This window comes from Equus quagga, chromosome 3, assembly GCF_021613505.1.
Source record: "Equus quagga isolate Etosha38 chromosome 3, UCLA_HA_Equagga_1.0, whole genome shotgun sequence".
NCBI classification, from domain to species: domain Eukaryota; kingdom Metazoa; phylum Chordata; class Mammalia; order Perissodactyla; family Equidae; genus Equus; species Equus quagga.
Genome location: NC_060269.1, coordinates 12,129,139 through 12,144,606, shown reverse-complemented (window position 1 = coordinate 12,144,606; position 15,468 = coordinate 12,129,139). Strand labels below are relative to the sequence as shown.

The window sequence follows — 15,468 nt, the reverse complement described above, 5'->3', positions numbered from 1 at the left end:
GCAGCCCGTCCTTCCCTGAAATGTCATCGTGTGGCCCAGGACTGTACGTCCTCGACACTTTGCACAGAACCTGTGACATAGTGGCGTTTAATAAGTATTTGATGAGTTCATGACTAACTGTGTGAGTTTAAGATGCATAAAGAGAATAAAGGAAGAGATAGCTCATGGGAAGTTGGAAATGCTTGAACTCAAGAGGTAGAATTCAGTAATACAGATTAGGAAATCACTTAGTTCATTTTATGTAATAAACATGTATATGATACTCTGTGCTAGGCACTATTTTAAGTGCTTCAAAATTAATAATCATTTAACCGTCAGAACAACCCCATGATCATGAAGTCGGTGCGCTATTATTCCAAGGAAAAGAGAATAGGTAATTTGCTCAGGGTCACACCCCTAGTAAGAGGCAGAGCTGGGATTGCACCCTAGGTGGGGGGTGCTGATCACCACTGCATCAAGCTCCTGCAGCGCTAGATGAATAAAACCAACCATCGTTCTTGGGATACCTACTCTGTGCCAGTTTCTGTGCTTTGCATGGATTGCCATTTAAACCTCACAAGGACCTCAAAATCAAGTGATGTTTCCATCTCGCAGGTAAAGCTCGGCAGGTCTTTCTTAGTAAAGCCCAAGCACCTGAAACAAATATCTCTCTTTTTGCAGTTTATTCTACCAGATTCCATGAAAGTATTGCCCGTGTACATGAATTGTTTGTTAAAAAACTGTGTGCTGCTCAGCAGGCCAGAGATCTCAACAGATGAGCGGGCATACCAGAGACAGCTGGTCATGACCATGGGTGTGGCCGACTCTCAGCTTTTCTTCTACCCACAGCTTCTGCCAATAGTAAGCACATGGTGGTGGTGCGTTTCCCGGAGGAGTCTGCAAGGCAATCATATTTTGTCCTTTGCCATATGTTATATCTGAAACATTTTGTTCTTAAGAAGAAATTTAGTCACGAACGCCTTCAGAATGTGTAGTGTGGGACTGAGGACAGGCGCTCTGAGTATGTTGCCTATCTGTGTCACCACGTGCAGAGTGTGGGGGGCGGAGGCGGGAGCAGGATTTGAGGAGTTCCTACTTCATTGTTCAGATGAGTGCTTTTCTTCCCTCGTTCCCAAATTGGTACTCTTCAACTGAGGCGGCATATTGACAGGTCAGTAAACAAGTTGGAGCAAGCCAAGCTTCGATTGTTGAAGAAATCTACCTCATAGCGTTAAAGGAGCTGATGTGTGTGCAAATGGGATCCCATGTGCATGCATGTATTTATGTGTCTTTATACGATGTACGAATGTCTGAGAGTCACCACATTTAATCAGAATGGCTACGATTAGCCTTGACCAAATTCAGTCAGGGGTTAACCAGCAGCGTATGTTTGAGGATGCCTCCACTGCACAAGGGACCTGCTGCCCTGGCCCTCAGAGAATTTACTTGGCATGTATTCTGCTCGTTCGAAACCAGTCCTTCATGTCTTGCGTTCCCCTGTACTGTGTGATTAGGTTTTTTTCCCTTGAGACCTAACAAGTTAGAATTGAGGGATAAGAACAGGGAAAACTAATGGCTTATTTCTAATTCCTGTATTCAAATTCATACTCAGGCTCTCGGTAAGAGTGCAATCAGTATTAGAAAGAGTTAAATTAGGTTAGAAATAAAAAAGCCATTGATTCTTTCAATCACTATGAATGTTAGGTGTAAGTTATTACAAATGACTGATTTTCAGGTCAAATTGGATTATTAAATCTATACACCAGAGAAACCAGAACTCTAAGGGTCAAGAACATCACTACTGCACTCAAATTCCTTTGCCAAGGTCACCGCTGACCAACATATTGCTCAATCCAGTGGGCAGTTCTCGGTCCTTCCCTGTTCTATCTAGCGACAGCCTCTTACACAGCTGACTTCTCCCTCTAGAAACACCTTCTTCATTTAGCTTCTCCTGCTTTCTCTCCTGCTTCCCTGGCTTCTGCTGCTGCCTTTACTAGTTTACCGTTTTCCCTGTCGGAGTACCCCGGGGCTCAGTCCCTGGGAAGCCCCTCTTATCCCTCTGCACTCAGTCCCTTGGGGGTCTTATCTGTCCTCATGGCTCTCAGGGATGCTGATACACTGCTGATTCCCAAGTTCATACCTCCAGCCGTACCTCTGCCTGAACTCTAGATGTGTCTGTCCCTGTAGCCTCCTGAGCATCTCTCCATGGGTGTGTAAGGGGCATCTTAAACCAAGCCCTGCTTCTCCAGCAGGCTTTTCCCCCTCCATTTATCACTACTCCTTCCTTCCAATTCTTTAGACCGAAAATCTTGCAGTTACCCTTGACTGCTTTCTTCTTCTCATCCGCCACATCTCATCCATCAGCAAACATGTCAGCTCTCTTTTCCGAGAATATCCAGAGTCCAACCACTTTTCACCCCCTCATCTGTCATCACCCAGATTCAAGCATAATCGTCCCTCCTGCTGACGATTGCAACAGCCTCCAGCCAGTCTCCTTGCTTGCTCCTTTGCCTCTCTGGTCTGTTTTTGGCACAGAAGTTAGAGTGATCTTGTTAAAATAATTGTCAGCTCATGTCCCTCCTCTACTCAGAACACTCCAGGATTTCCATGTCAGTCAAAGTCAAAGTTCCTCCCACCCTGGCCCAGTGCTATCTGCACTCTCCTCCCCTCCTTTCTGTCTGACCTCATCTTTCATTACTTTCCCCTTGCTCACTCCACTCCAGTCATGCCGGCCTCCCTGCTGATCCTTGAACATCCCAGACAGGCTCTTACCTCAGGACCTTTGCACCAACTGGTCCCTCCATCTGGAATGCTCCTCCCTAGATAACCCCATGGCTCCTTCTCATCTTTCCAGGTCTTTACTCAAAAGTTAACTTCTCAACAAGCCTTCCTGGGCATCACTATTTAAAACTGTACCACCACCACCACTGACATGCCCCACCCCACTTTCCTGCTTCTTTTCTTCATAGCACTTAACAACATCCAAAATTCTGTCTATTTTACTTATTCATTGTCTCTTCTTCCCTCCAAAAAAACTGAACAAGGCAGGGATGATTGACTAGAACAATGCCTAGCACACAGCAGGCACTCATTAAATGTACGCTAGAAGGAAGGAAAGGCGGGAGGGAGGGAAGAGGAAGGAAAAGAAGAGAGAGGAAGGAAGGAGGGCAGGAAGGATGGAGTTTCTGACCCTCGTGTCTTTGCCTGCACAGCACACGTTAGACGTCAAGAGTACGGCGTTGCCTACTGCGATTCGCTGCTCTGAGTCCCGGCTCTCAGAAGAAGGAGTATTCCTATTGGCCAACGGTCTGAACATGTTCTTATGGTTGGGAGTCAGCAGCCCACCAGAACTGATCCAAGGAATATTTAATGTGCCATCTTTTGCACATGTCAACACAGATATGGTAAGTATTTTTTTCGTTGTTTTGGGGGTAATATACAAACAAAAAAGTCTTATGCTTTTTGCTCATGTATTACAAAACCATGTATTACAAAGAAGAAAAAACGGTAAGGCATATAGTCCTGTGTAAGAATGAGAGAATCTCATGTTTTAGTGAGTAACAATGAGCTGGTATAAAGTTATTTGTATAAAGTATTATCAAACAACCAAAATATGGGCTTTAATACAGGGGCCGGCCCAGTGGCGTACTGGTTAAGTTCACACACTCTTCTTCGGTGGCCCAGGGTTCACAGGTTCACATCCTGGGAGTGGACCTAGCACCTCTCATCAAGTCACGCTATGGTGGCATCCCACATAAAGTAGAGGGAGATTGGCACAGATGTTAGCTCAGCGACAATCTTTCTCACAAAAAAATAAATATATATATATGACTTTAATAGAGAATGCCAGCACTTCTGGATCATTGACTGTGTGTCAGTCACCGTGCTCTAAATACTTTAAATATCCCATTTCATTTCACCCTCCTGACGAATCAGTGAGAAGGGTATTGTTATCAAGCCCTCACAGAGGAACCGCTTGAGGCTTGGAGACAAGTTCTTCCAGGCCGTAAGAGGCAGGAGTGGGAACTGCACTCAGTTCTTATGCTCCGGGCTCATCCCTGGTGCTGAGGCGCAGAGTCAAAGGCATACAGAACTCTTCCATCCATGTACAGACAGCTACGGACTAGGTCAGATCACTGACTTACAAAAGAATCACCCCACAGAAACAGATTATATACCCCCCTCTTGCAATCATTACCAAAGCATTGTGGGTTTGATGTGGAATGAATACAAATGACTTTATTTTTAAAGTATAGTAGGAAAAACCAGCAATTAGAATTTGTTCTGGAGTCAACACTTACTGCAGACCTTATTTGCAGACGATGGTGGCAGGAACCCCATTGCTCTGATGGTTATTGTCTTATGCTGCTGGATGGCGGATTCCTTATGAATTCACGTGTAGAACTCAGCAGATAGTTTGTTCCCTGAGGCCTCACTTATGTTATGGCAAGATGGCTTCAGGCTAGTTAATTCCCCAGTTTCTGGTGTGAGGGTAGATACATAGCCTCTTGGAGGAAGGGGCAGGATTAAACTTCCAGGCCAGATGGGCAGGCGGTAAGTTTAGAGAGCTGCACATTCATATGACTGTCAACAGTATGCATAGATATTTTGTTTTTTGTTTTTGAAGACTGGCACCTGAGCTAACAACTGTTGCCAATCTTTTTTTTTTTTTCTGCTTTTTCTCTCCAGATCCCCCCACTATATAGTTGTATATTTTAGTTGTGGGTCCTTCTAGTTGTGGCATGTGGGACGCCACCTCAACATGGCCTGATGAGCAGTGCCATGTGCATGCCCAGGATCCGAACCAGTGAAACCCTTGGCCACCGCAGCAGCAGAGCAAGTGAACTTAACCACTCGGCCACGGGGCCAGCCCCAACAGTATATTTTTAAAGGAATGAAAGGTGTCCATATCCTATTAGGAGACTAGTTTTAAGATGAGGATGAAGATTTAGAAATAGTAAGATGTCTGCATGTGGCTGAAATTAAGGGATGATTAGAAATGCAATTTTTAAAAAATTAAAATTCAATAGGCAAAGAGCTATGAGCCTGAAGAATATTTATATAAAATTTAAGGAAACCTCCTGTTATTTCACAATGTATTGATGAAGTAAACGTTCAGTGCATATTTGCTGAAGTGAATATATGTATGAAATAGCCCCAGTCTCTCCACCACACCGCAGCTGATCCGCAGGTGTGTGCTTCTGTCAGCATACCTCTTCTCAGCCTTCTTGAAAAGATACAACAGAAGGAAAACCAAATGTTGCTTTCTTTTTAGAGGCAGTTGGCACTTCGAGACATGTGCATGAAGTATACTTATGTTATTTGTTGAATAAAAAGTTCTACTTTAATGTCAAAGTATACACACAGGGAATGGAATGTGAACACAAATGATGAATTTCCTGCTCTTTTTTTTAACAAGTCCTGTGAAAAATACTGGTCATGATCTTTTCCTGAGACTTGTGACTTGTAAAATGCTCTAACTCACCTTTTCAATGGCTAACTCACAGAGGATGTGTTAGCTCTTGGTGTCCTCTTGCTGAGAAGGAAGCATTAGCATTTTACTGTCTTAATGGAAGAAATCGAAGTCCAGAGCCTTCACGTCCCCCAGAGGCCACGTGCACCTGGAGAGTTTTGTAGACCATTAACCAGATTTCAGGGAAATCTGAGAGACTATATTCCCCTGGAGAAATCAGCATTTGGTGGGTGGTTTCCACATTGGGCCAGTGGTATTTGGATGGCATTTTCCAAATGTGATAATGCCTCAGGGTCCTGCAGCTATCTACTGAAGGAATAAAGTACATCCTTTTCTCTCCCAACAGAGCCTTCAAATATCCACCCTGCAAAGGGATTAAACATCTTGGTGAATGGTCCAAAGACATCCTTTGCATAAGACATATAGAGGTTGTGTCATTTCAGTGACATACATGTGTCAAATTCCAGAGAAGGAGTCTTACTTTCAAAAGACAGATCACTGGTAGAAATGTATTCCAATACGAATGAATAATTTTTAGTGCATTTTCCCACATTTTTGGTTTTTAGGTAAATGAACTAAGCCAATAGTCAAGTATATGGCTTAAAAGGATGTTTTTTTAACTTTAACATTCTAATAATCTCATTGCTTCTTCTGTCTAAATGTTATAAATTGTATTGAAACTTAAACTTTGATTTTCTTAAATGTAGACGTTACTGCCTGAGGTGGGAAGCCCGTACTCTCAAACGCTCAGAATGATAATGAGTATTATCCAACAAAAGAGGCCATATTCAATGAAGGTAAAAAGGAGATTTTATTTCTTTCTTTCTTCAAGTGTTTTTTTAAAAAGTTTCGTTACAGATTTTAAAATACAAGTCCTGTATTTTTATAACATGATCTTTGACAGAAAGCTCACATTAACCTCTATCTAGTTACTTAGCAATCACAAACATGAAAAGATAAACAGCTATCACCACAGATTAACCATGGGTTATCTTAGTAAGTGTTAATTTAGTAATCAGGAAGAGCCTCTTTATGGTTTAGTAGTAATAGATATCATTAACAGGCTTGGAAATGACTTACCCTTCAGTGCTTAAAATTAATTTAGAAGTATCAGAACATTTGTTAAACTTGATTTTTACACCTTTTGATTTATTATCTCTGAAAAGTTTTGTTATCCTAGTCTTTCTAAGCCTTCTAAGCCTTTTCCAAGTTGGAGTAATAGAATTTAAAATGTCTGTGACTCAGGAAAATCGTGCCTTGTTACTCATTCCCAGCCACTCGCCTGTCTTCCTTCCCAAGCTCAGTGTTAGAGTTCCGTGGAATTTGGGACGTACAGATGATGATGGTCTCTTACTGTGCCACTTCCCACAGAGGGATAGGACCGTGACCTGGACACAGGCCTTGACAAGGGCCAAGATATTATGGGGCCAATTTTCCCCTGAACCGTAAATGTGGTACCAGTCTATCAACATTCTTAACCGTGAAAGATACTCAGGCATGGAAGTATCCACTTTAGGTAGAGCTTAGGTGAACTGAACTAATGAAGAGCTTTACAATCTCTAGGACATCTGGGTGAACATAGAACCTTTCCAGAATTGCTTTCACACCACACAGCACCTACTTGGGTTCAGTTTTAGGGCAGGACCTAGAGATGGCTGAGAACTAAACACGTTCTTCACGTGACACTCTCTGAACACCTGGGAGATACGTAATCAAATCTTAGGGTCTCATGAAACACAAATTGAGGACCATTGGTATTCAGAATGAATAGCAATGATAATCCATCTTTATACCAGTGGCAGCAACTGCGTCTCCACAACTGGCCCCATTTGCAGAGAGGAGGCCAGACTAAACATGGAGGCCATCCCTGTGCTCAGTTCTCCCTCCTTCTCCTCTGCTTTGTCCCACCTGCTCCAGTAACCGCCTATCAAGGTCATGTTAGCTCTGGTTATTAAAACATCTGGCGTAAGCTCCGAATATGGCATGTGAATAAAATATAAGCAGTTGCATGGCAAAAAAATTTCAGCTTAAATACTTAAAGAATCAGATTTTCTTATGTGCCACTTGCAAATTTATCTGTTGTTTGTAAGATCTCTTTGACATTTTCAGGGTACCATCTCCATAAAGAATTTGAAAATCTAAAATCTACACATTTCTCCCAAGGCTGAAAATTCATTCCCTATGCTATTTCTCACCTTAGATCATGGCCAGACACACTTCATCAGAGGAGGTTTTACAGTGAGCACCACATGAAAGCCAAAAAATAGCCCAAGTGAACGGCAGCACTAGAAAACAGCCCACAGATGAGCAATATGAACTTCCTCCCATTAATTTCCACGGAGGAACTACATTCTAAAGGAATTGGAGCCTCAAATCCTTCCATCCACAATATCTCATTCTGTCCCATCTCAGCCTGAGTTGTATCGTGGAGGGCAGACCCACACTGCTGTTGCCCACAACGGACAATGGCAGAGTCCTAGTGGCATGTGGGAGAAGGTGGATATAACCCAAGTCAAAAGAAAATAGCCTTGGCTTCAGGCTCACCGGCATGCGAGCCTCAAACTCCTTTGGAGAAGTTTCCATTAAGGAGTTATTGTGCTTCCCCACGTCAGAGAGGAATGTGCCGATCCACACAGCTGTCCTCGTGTTGCCTCTCAGTGCCTAGCATCCGAAAGCCAAGACATCACACATGTCCAAGTCCACGTGGAAGTAGCTGAGTTGCAGTGGTAGTAGCAGTAGTGGTTGTTAATGTTGTTATATTATTTTTATTAGGTCAGAGGTAGTTTAAAGCTTATCAGCCTAGGGCCTAGGCCAAAATAAAGGACAAAAAGCAAGCTGTGTTGACAAAATTATTCCACTTGATAACTAAAAAGCATATAAAGCAAAAGTAGGGAGGGCTGGGCCCTCGCAGCCAAAATGTACCGTAGCTTCCCCTCTGCTGCACCTGGCGACGCTGGTGATGGCAGGCCCTGCGGTGGCTTCAGGACGGGGGAGCGAGTGGGGGACGCGCTGGCTTCTCTTAGTTATACAGGAGGCAGGTGCAGAGACGCTGTTGTGCATGTGGGGCTCCATTAACCGCACTCATGGCTGAGGAGCTCTGAAATTCTACCGTGCTGATCATCTGCTGTGACTTCCTGACAAGGAGTGAGGAACGGGGCCGCCAGAGGGCTCAGAGAGTTCAAGACAGAACGGCCCCCTCCCAGGCCTCTTCCCTGGGCGTGTCTTCCCTAGTGCAGCACTGGCCAGGAAGGCAAGCGCCTGTGTAATTCTACACTCTCTAGTAGCCACATTTAGAACAAAAAACTCATTTTAATAATATATTTTATTAACCCAGTTTATCCAAAATATTAACATTTCCCCATGTCATCAGTATAACCAATGACTGAGTTTTACGTTTTCTTTTTCACACTAAGTCTTAGAAACCCGTCATGTCTTTTACATTTATGGCACAGCCCAATTCGGACTAGCCTCGACTCAAGTGTTCAGTAGCCACCCGGGGCTGGGGGCTGTAGCATCAACAGCACAGCCCTAGAGCAGCTCGATGTGCAAGGAACAGAGTTCCCTTGGCCGTCCACCTCTGCGCTGTCTCTCAAACCACCCCCTCTTCCACCCACACTACGCTAACCCGGCCTCTGATCATCGCCCACCGACCCGCTTCCAACTGCTTCCTACCTGGTTTCCTCCTTCACCAGTACATTCTGTCTGCTGCTCCCAGTTCTTCTGGGGCACCTTCACTGGGTCACGTTTCCTACAAAAGCCCAAACTCATTATTAGTGTCATTTGTCCCTAACCTCCCACTGACTTTTAGAAGCCTGTGCTAATTTACATGCCAACCATGACTGTCTTTGGCACATGGCACGTGGTTCCCAGGTATGGAATGTTCTCTACCCTCACCCCCATTCTTAAGGAACTCCTACCCTGTCCTCTAAGGCTCAATGCTAGTCACCACCCTTGGGACGCCTTTCCCATAGCCCTCTGCCTACGTTTCATTGTTGCCATTTATCATTATACATCTTGGTTTTTGTAGGTTTGGGGTCAGTGCCTCCCTCCACTCTGGGTAATAGGCACTTTCCCGTCATCCTCCAAGGCCTCACATTCAGTGGACATTCTGTAATTTTGGTGAAACTGAAGCATACAAAATTGAGTCACCGTCAGAGAATGTTTATAACCCGCTACCTTGTTCTTTTTTCCCTAGCTCACGATAGTAAAGCAGCGTGAACAGCCAGAAATGGTTTTCCGACAGTTCCTGGTAGAAGACAAAGGACTTTACGGAGGATCCTCTTATGTGGATTTCCTTTGCTGTGTCCACAAGGAGATCTGCCAGCTGCTCAATTAACTGCACCTTCTCTCTTGCTGCTGTTGCATTTCTAAGGAGATGCTCTCCTCCTTGGTGCCTCATTCTCCAGGTGGTAACAGGCTAGCTTTGATTTCCTGCTCATTTTCAGAATAGCTCTCCGAGACGGCCTTTAGAACTCAGCTTTGGTGCTCAGGTATAAAGCCAGTGAAGGTACTGTTGTACCGTAAAGGGAACAGTCTATTTCTGATTGCACAATTTTTAACTGTTAAAACTGATGCAGTTGGCATTTCATGAAAGGCAGAGTTTACAGAACTGTAAACATTCTCAATTTTCTTTCTTTGTGCTAGACATATAAATTATTTTTCGAAATGTATAGATTTGGGGTAAAAAGTTGTCCTGGTTCCTCTCCCATTTGCAGTGAGGGAAAAAGCTTAATTTTTACATTATACTTAATTTTTTTAAACCATGTAACCCCATTGAACACATTTTTCAACTTAAGGTTTGCATAGTGGACTTTTAATAAGCTTGGAATCTATTTGGTAGGACAATTTGTGTTCTATGTTTTTTGCATAATTATATGGTTGTGTATGTTAACACTATTGTCCAGTTGTTGTTTTGTCTATAAAACTGTCTTTATCAATATTCTTAATGGTTCTCTGTACAATTTTGAAAGTTTCTACCTGTATATAATGGATCTTAACCAGTATCAATAAATCACTTCATGTGCTCTTACTCAGCAGGTAGAATTCATTGTTTAGCTATTTTGAGATTTTAAAAAGAAATAGGGTAGTACTCAGTGTCCTGGAAAACAGTTGTTTGTATGGATCACTAAGAACAAATCAGGACAACTGAATTCTTTTTTTGAGAGTTGAGGAGTATTAGGTAAATAAATAACCTAGGAAATATCAGAGACAGTGTATTTGAGAAAGGCATTTTAAAAATTCTCTAATATGTCCTTGTGGGCAAAATAAAAACTACATGAGACCATTACTGATGAATATACACACCTAGGAGGGTGGTTTGAGTGGTGTGACTCTGGCATCTGTCGTTATCTGCCCTGTTTAACTTTGATATCAAAGGTATGAATAAATAATAAGTGCTAAAGTACACTGAGTCCATGTAATGTCCCCAAGAATCGCACCATGTGTTTTGTGAACATTTCCACATTTCTTCCTCACAGCAACCCTAATCTTATTCTCAGCCCCATCCACAGATGAAGAAGCAGGCCTCAAGCGGTTATGTACTTTGTCTATGATTGCACAGCTAGTAAGGTTTATTTACAAATTTGTAGATGCCATGAAATTGAGTAAAATAACAAATTTACTGACAGGATTATAATCTCCCCACAAATTAGCCAATTGGCAATAATGTGTCAGATCGACTTGGATGAGTTTAGCAAGAAATGTAGGATCCTGAACTTGTATCCAAAAACCAAATGCACGTGCAGATACTTCCTGGAAACAACAGCTTTTGTTTTTGTTTTTGTTTTTGGTGAGGAAGATTGGCACTGAGCTAACATCTGCTGCCAATCTTCCTCTTTTTGCTTGAGGAAGATTGTCGCTTGATGAGCAGTAGGTAGGTCTGCGCCCGGAACCTGAACCCATGAACCCTGGGCTGCAGAAGTGGAGCAGGTGAACTTAACCACTATACCAACAGGCAGGCCCCCAGCAACGGGTTTTTCAAAAAGAACTTAGAGAGTTTGTCAGTATGACTCAGTAGTGGAATGAAAGCACACATGATCTCAAGCTACTTTATTACAAGGATAGCCTGTCAAATGAGTACAGCAATGGGCCTACTCTACCCTGAGGGCAGACCACACCTAGAGGAGTGTTCAGTTCTCAGCATCACACTGTGTGAAATAGAAGCCCAGAGCACATTCCTTAATTCACCTGAAGATAGTCTAAAGGTTGCTCTGTGTGTTCCCTGGATATAGAACCAGAACCAATAAATAGAAGTGATAAGGTGCTGCTCAGTTGAAAGAAGAACCTTCTAAGTAATGAGGTGCTTAAAGAATGTGCCATTCTAGGAGGTAGCATGTTCTCACTTAACAAATATGTACTGCTCACCTTCTGTGTGCCAGGCACTATGCCCTCTACTGGGGAGACAGACAATAGAGAGCATTAACAATCTGCCACCTCTACGATTACAGTAAAGTCTCAGAAATGCCATGACATGTATATATATGTATATATAGCATTTATATATATGATTTTATGTATCATATAGTATTTTTATATATACCCCTGCTATGCTAATATATATAGCATTGTATATATAGCAGGGATATCTGACCTTGCCTGGCCAGGGGGCAGGGTAGTCAGTAAAGATGTCCCAGAAGTGGTTATACTGAAGCTGGGAGCTGAAAAAAATTAGACATTAGCCAGATAAATGGGAGTATTGGTAAATATTCCAGGAGAAGGAAAAAAAAGCACAAAGGCCTAGGGTGGGAGAGAGCATATATTTCCCTTTCAATAAACTTAAAGAACTCAAGCTTTCAGTTACAGTTGGCTGGAACTTACTAGGGAGAGACAAAGTGGCAAAGGATGAAGCTGGAGGGATGGGTAGGGTGAGGCCCAGCCAAGGGGAGTCTGGATCCTGTCCTAAATGCAAAGTGAAGACACTCAAAGTGACTTCACTGAGAGTGACCAGGTCGCCCTTTAGGAAGATCACGGTGGGTTGTATGGGGCAGAACTTGAAGCAGAGAGACCGTCTGGAGGTTACAGGAGTAGTCCATTAGAGGACATGGTGGCCTGAACTAAAATAATGGCACCTGACAGGGGAGATAGGGAGGAACTGGAGTTACTGAAGGAGACGAAAGTGTCTGAAAATGATTTCTGCTTTGGGCAGCTGGGTACACGGTGAGACCATTCCCTAAGAAAGAAAACACAGGAGATGAAGTGGATTGTGTGTGTCTCTCTGTGTAAAGGGTGGTAGTTACATTTGTACTTGTGAGGTAGCTTGCAAGCAATGCAAGTGAGGTAAACTATGGCACCTAACAATGTGAATCTGAGGCTCAGGAGAGACCTCTGGGCTGGAAATTTGCAAACCATCTACATATGAAAAAAAAGAAGCCACACACATGGATGAAAAAACCTAGAGCAATTGGGTAGTGAGAGCACAGCAAATCCCTGAGACAGACAGTCAAACAGAAACCTGAGGAGACTGGGGAGGAAGGGCCAGAGAGGTAAGAAGGAAAGCCTGGCTGGAGGATGTCACAAAGCCAAGGTCAAAAGAGTTCATGGAGAGGGCGGGCAGCCAAGTTACAGGCTTCCCAAAGACAAGTGAAAATAAAGACTAAAACGTATGCTGGAATTAATAAACAGGTCAGGGGTGACTGGTGAGAGCCGTGTTACTGGGATCAAGGAGCTTGAGTGCTAGACTGGAACTGGCTGAGGAACGGGAGGCAGAACGGAGGCAACTCAAGGGGATGAGAGAGGGTCCCAGGTGGAAGGGAGGAGTTCCTTGTTTTCAGACAGGCAAAGATTTAACATCTAAATTGTGGTGGAAGGCCGGTATTATGTTAGAAATAAAAATAGTGGCAATACTGTTTCATTTTTCTACTCCAAAGAATGTTGAAGATTGAAGAAAGAGGGAAAAGATACTTAAAAAAGCAAGACTCTTGGAAGACAGAAGGGAATATAATAGAGAGTGCAAATGGAGAGATTAGCTTTCAATGGGAGGTGTGACTGCTCTGTGGTGTTCTGAAATAGTACTTCCCCTCCCCCCCTCCCCCCAAACCATGAGAGGCAAGAGAGCATAATGACTAAGTGTGTGGGCTCTGGCACCAACAACATAATGGTATGAGTTTCTATACTAGCTCCACCACTAGCTGTGTGATGCAGGGCAAGTTAGAAACCTTTCTGTGCCTCGGTTTCCTACTTGGTATTTCCAGGATTAAGTTAATAACTGTAAAGGGCTTAGAGTAGGCCCTGGCACAGTGCTATTATTTAAATGTTCATTGCCGTTATTATTTTATTAGATTTTTTAATTAAACTTGCTAAGGATCATGAAAACGAGGGCTAATCTGACTCCTAATTTTATTTGCTACTATGCCACGAGTATCTTAACTGATATCCCCCAAATCAAGCTATCTTTAAATGCTATAGAAATGTCTAATTAAAAGATGGTTTCAGAGATTAAAATAAATTCACCAATATGAGAAAACTGTAGCCTAAGCTGCTTTGAGTGTTAAAACCCAAACCTTCAGTAATATATAAACCAAAGGTAAGAATTTGTATTTTGAATGTTGAGGAGCCATTATGAAAAAAGGCGCGTTCACTCACTCAAGAAGGCACATCTTTTGTGGTACATATATACAATGGAATACTACTCAGCTGCAAAACAGAACAAAATCATTCCATTTGCGATAACATGGATGGACCTTGAGGGAATTATGTTAAGTGAAATAAGCCAGCTAGAGAAGGATAATCTGTGTATGACTCCTCTCATATGAGGAATTTAAAAATGTGGACTAGGAGAACAGATTAGTGGCTACCAGGGGAAAGGTGGGGTGGGGGGTGGGCACAAGGGCTGAAGTGGTGCACCTACAACATGACTGACAAACATTAACGTACAACTGAAATTTCGCAAGATTGTAACCTATCATTAACTCAATAAAAAAAATAGAAATAGAAGAAGGCACATCTTTGAGGAAGTTACTAAATGGCACTAACTTCACTCCTAAACTCTAACCAATGACAGTAGACTGAGAATAGTTAGGAATGGTATGTTAATTTTGTTTTAATGTTCAACAGTCAGATGGAAACTTGTCTATTAATAAATCAATGAAGAATAAAGATCAAAATTTAGCTCATGTTTTTGACATGGAAAGATAATCTGAAACTGAACTTCAGCTCCCCTAGGAGGCATTATACACTACAGTGTCTGAAACCTTCCAGAAAGGTTAATTAGTAATCTTCCAGAGAAGGCATTGCTTTGGGGAGAACTGACAATGTATATTTTAATTGCTGAAAACACAAGATGTAATACTGACTAATCTGGATAAAAAGAAAAAAATCTTAGTTGAAAGAGGCGATAGAAATCCCGTTGTCGTCATCTCTAACGGATGGTTCCTGGCCTCTGTTTGAGAAACAGTGAGAGCAGCTCCCTCCTTCCCAAGCAGCCATTTATGAACAGTTCTGTTCGTTGGAAAATTTTCTTTGGCAGGCTGTCTTCCTGAAATTTCTCCTTTTTGTGCAAGCTCTGTCTTTTGAGGCCACAGGTGAATTCTTCCTTCACTTGATGGCAGTGGTCAGAGAGTTCAAAGGCTATCCCATATCCCTAACATGTCCCTCGTCCAGGCCAAACTCTTGCAATCCCCAAAGTTTGTCCTCACAGATACGGTTTCCAGAGCCACTGTCATCCAAACTTAATGGCTGAAAATCCAGTTTTACATCACATAAAGAACAAAGTCACTTTGGGGAAGCAAAACAACTAGTGTCTAGTTGAGGAAACTCCCATGACAACAATGGGGACAGCAGATATCTCAAGAGTACGTGAGCTGTGCAAGGATTTTTAGGGTGTGCTTTTTATTTTGATAACATGTTTAAAAATTGTTACCAGTTATAAATACAAAACTCTTTTGCAGTAAGAATCTTCCATTAAGACTTTTTATAGAATAAGACTAGTTTCTCAAATCAGTATTTTTCAATTTTCAATTGGGTCCATGAAAAACTGTTTCTTTAAAAACATATTATTCATATTTGAAAAATAGTTTGAG

The 15,468-nt window shown here is 42.5% G+C and overlaps 1 protein-coding gene across 1 annotated transcript in view; it reads left to right on the top strand.

Moving 5' to 3' along the window:
- The window catches only part of SEC24D (SEC24 homolog D, COPII coat complex component), a 100,730-nt gene extending 89,503 nt beyond the window's left edge, over positions 1-11,227 (top strand). The window contains exons 20-23 of the mRNA XM_046656664.1: positions 661-840; positions 3,192-3,383; positions 6,160-6,249; positions 9,648-11,227. Coding sequence (XP_046512620.1) covers positions 661-840; positions 3,192-3,383; positions 6,160-6,249; positions 9,648-9,788 — 603 coding nt within the window. The 3' untranslated portion in view covers positions 9,789-11,227. The remainder of the gene's footprint in view (positions 1-660; positions 841-3,191; positions 3,384-6,159; positions 6,250-9,647) is intronic.
- Positions 11,228-15,468: the final 4,241 nt, after the last annotated feature.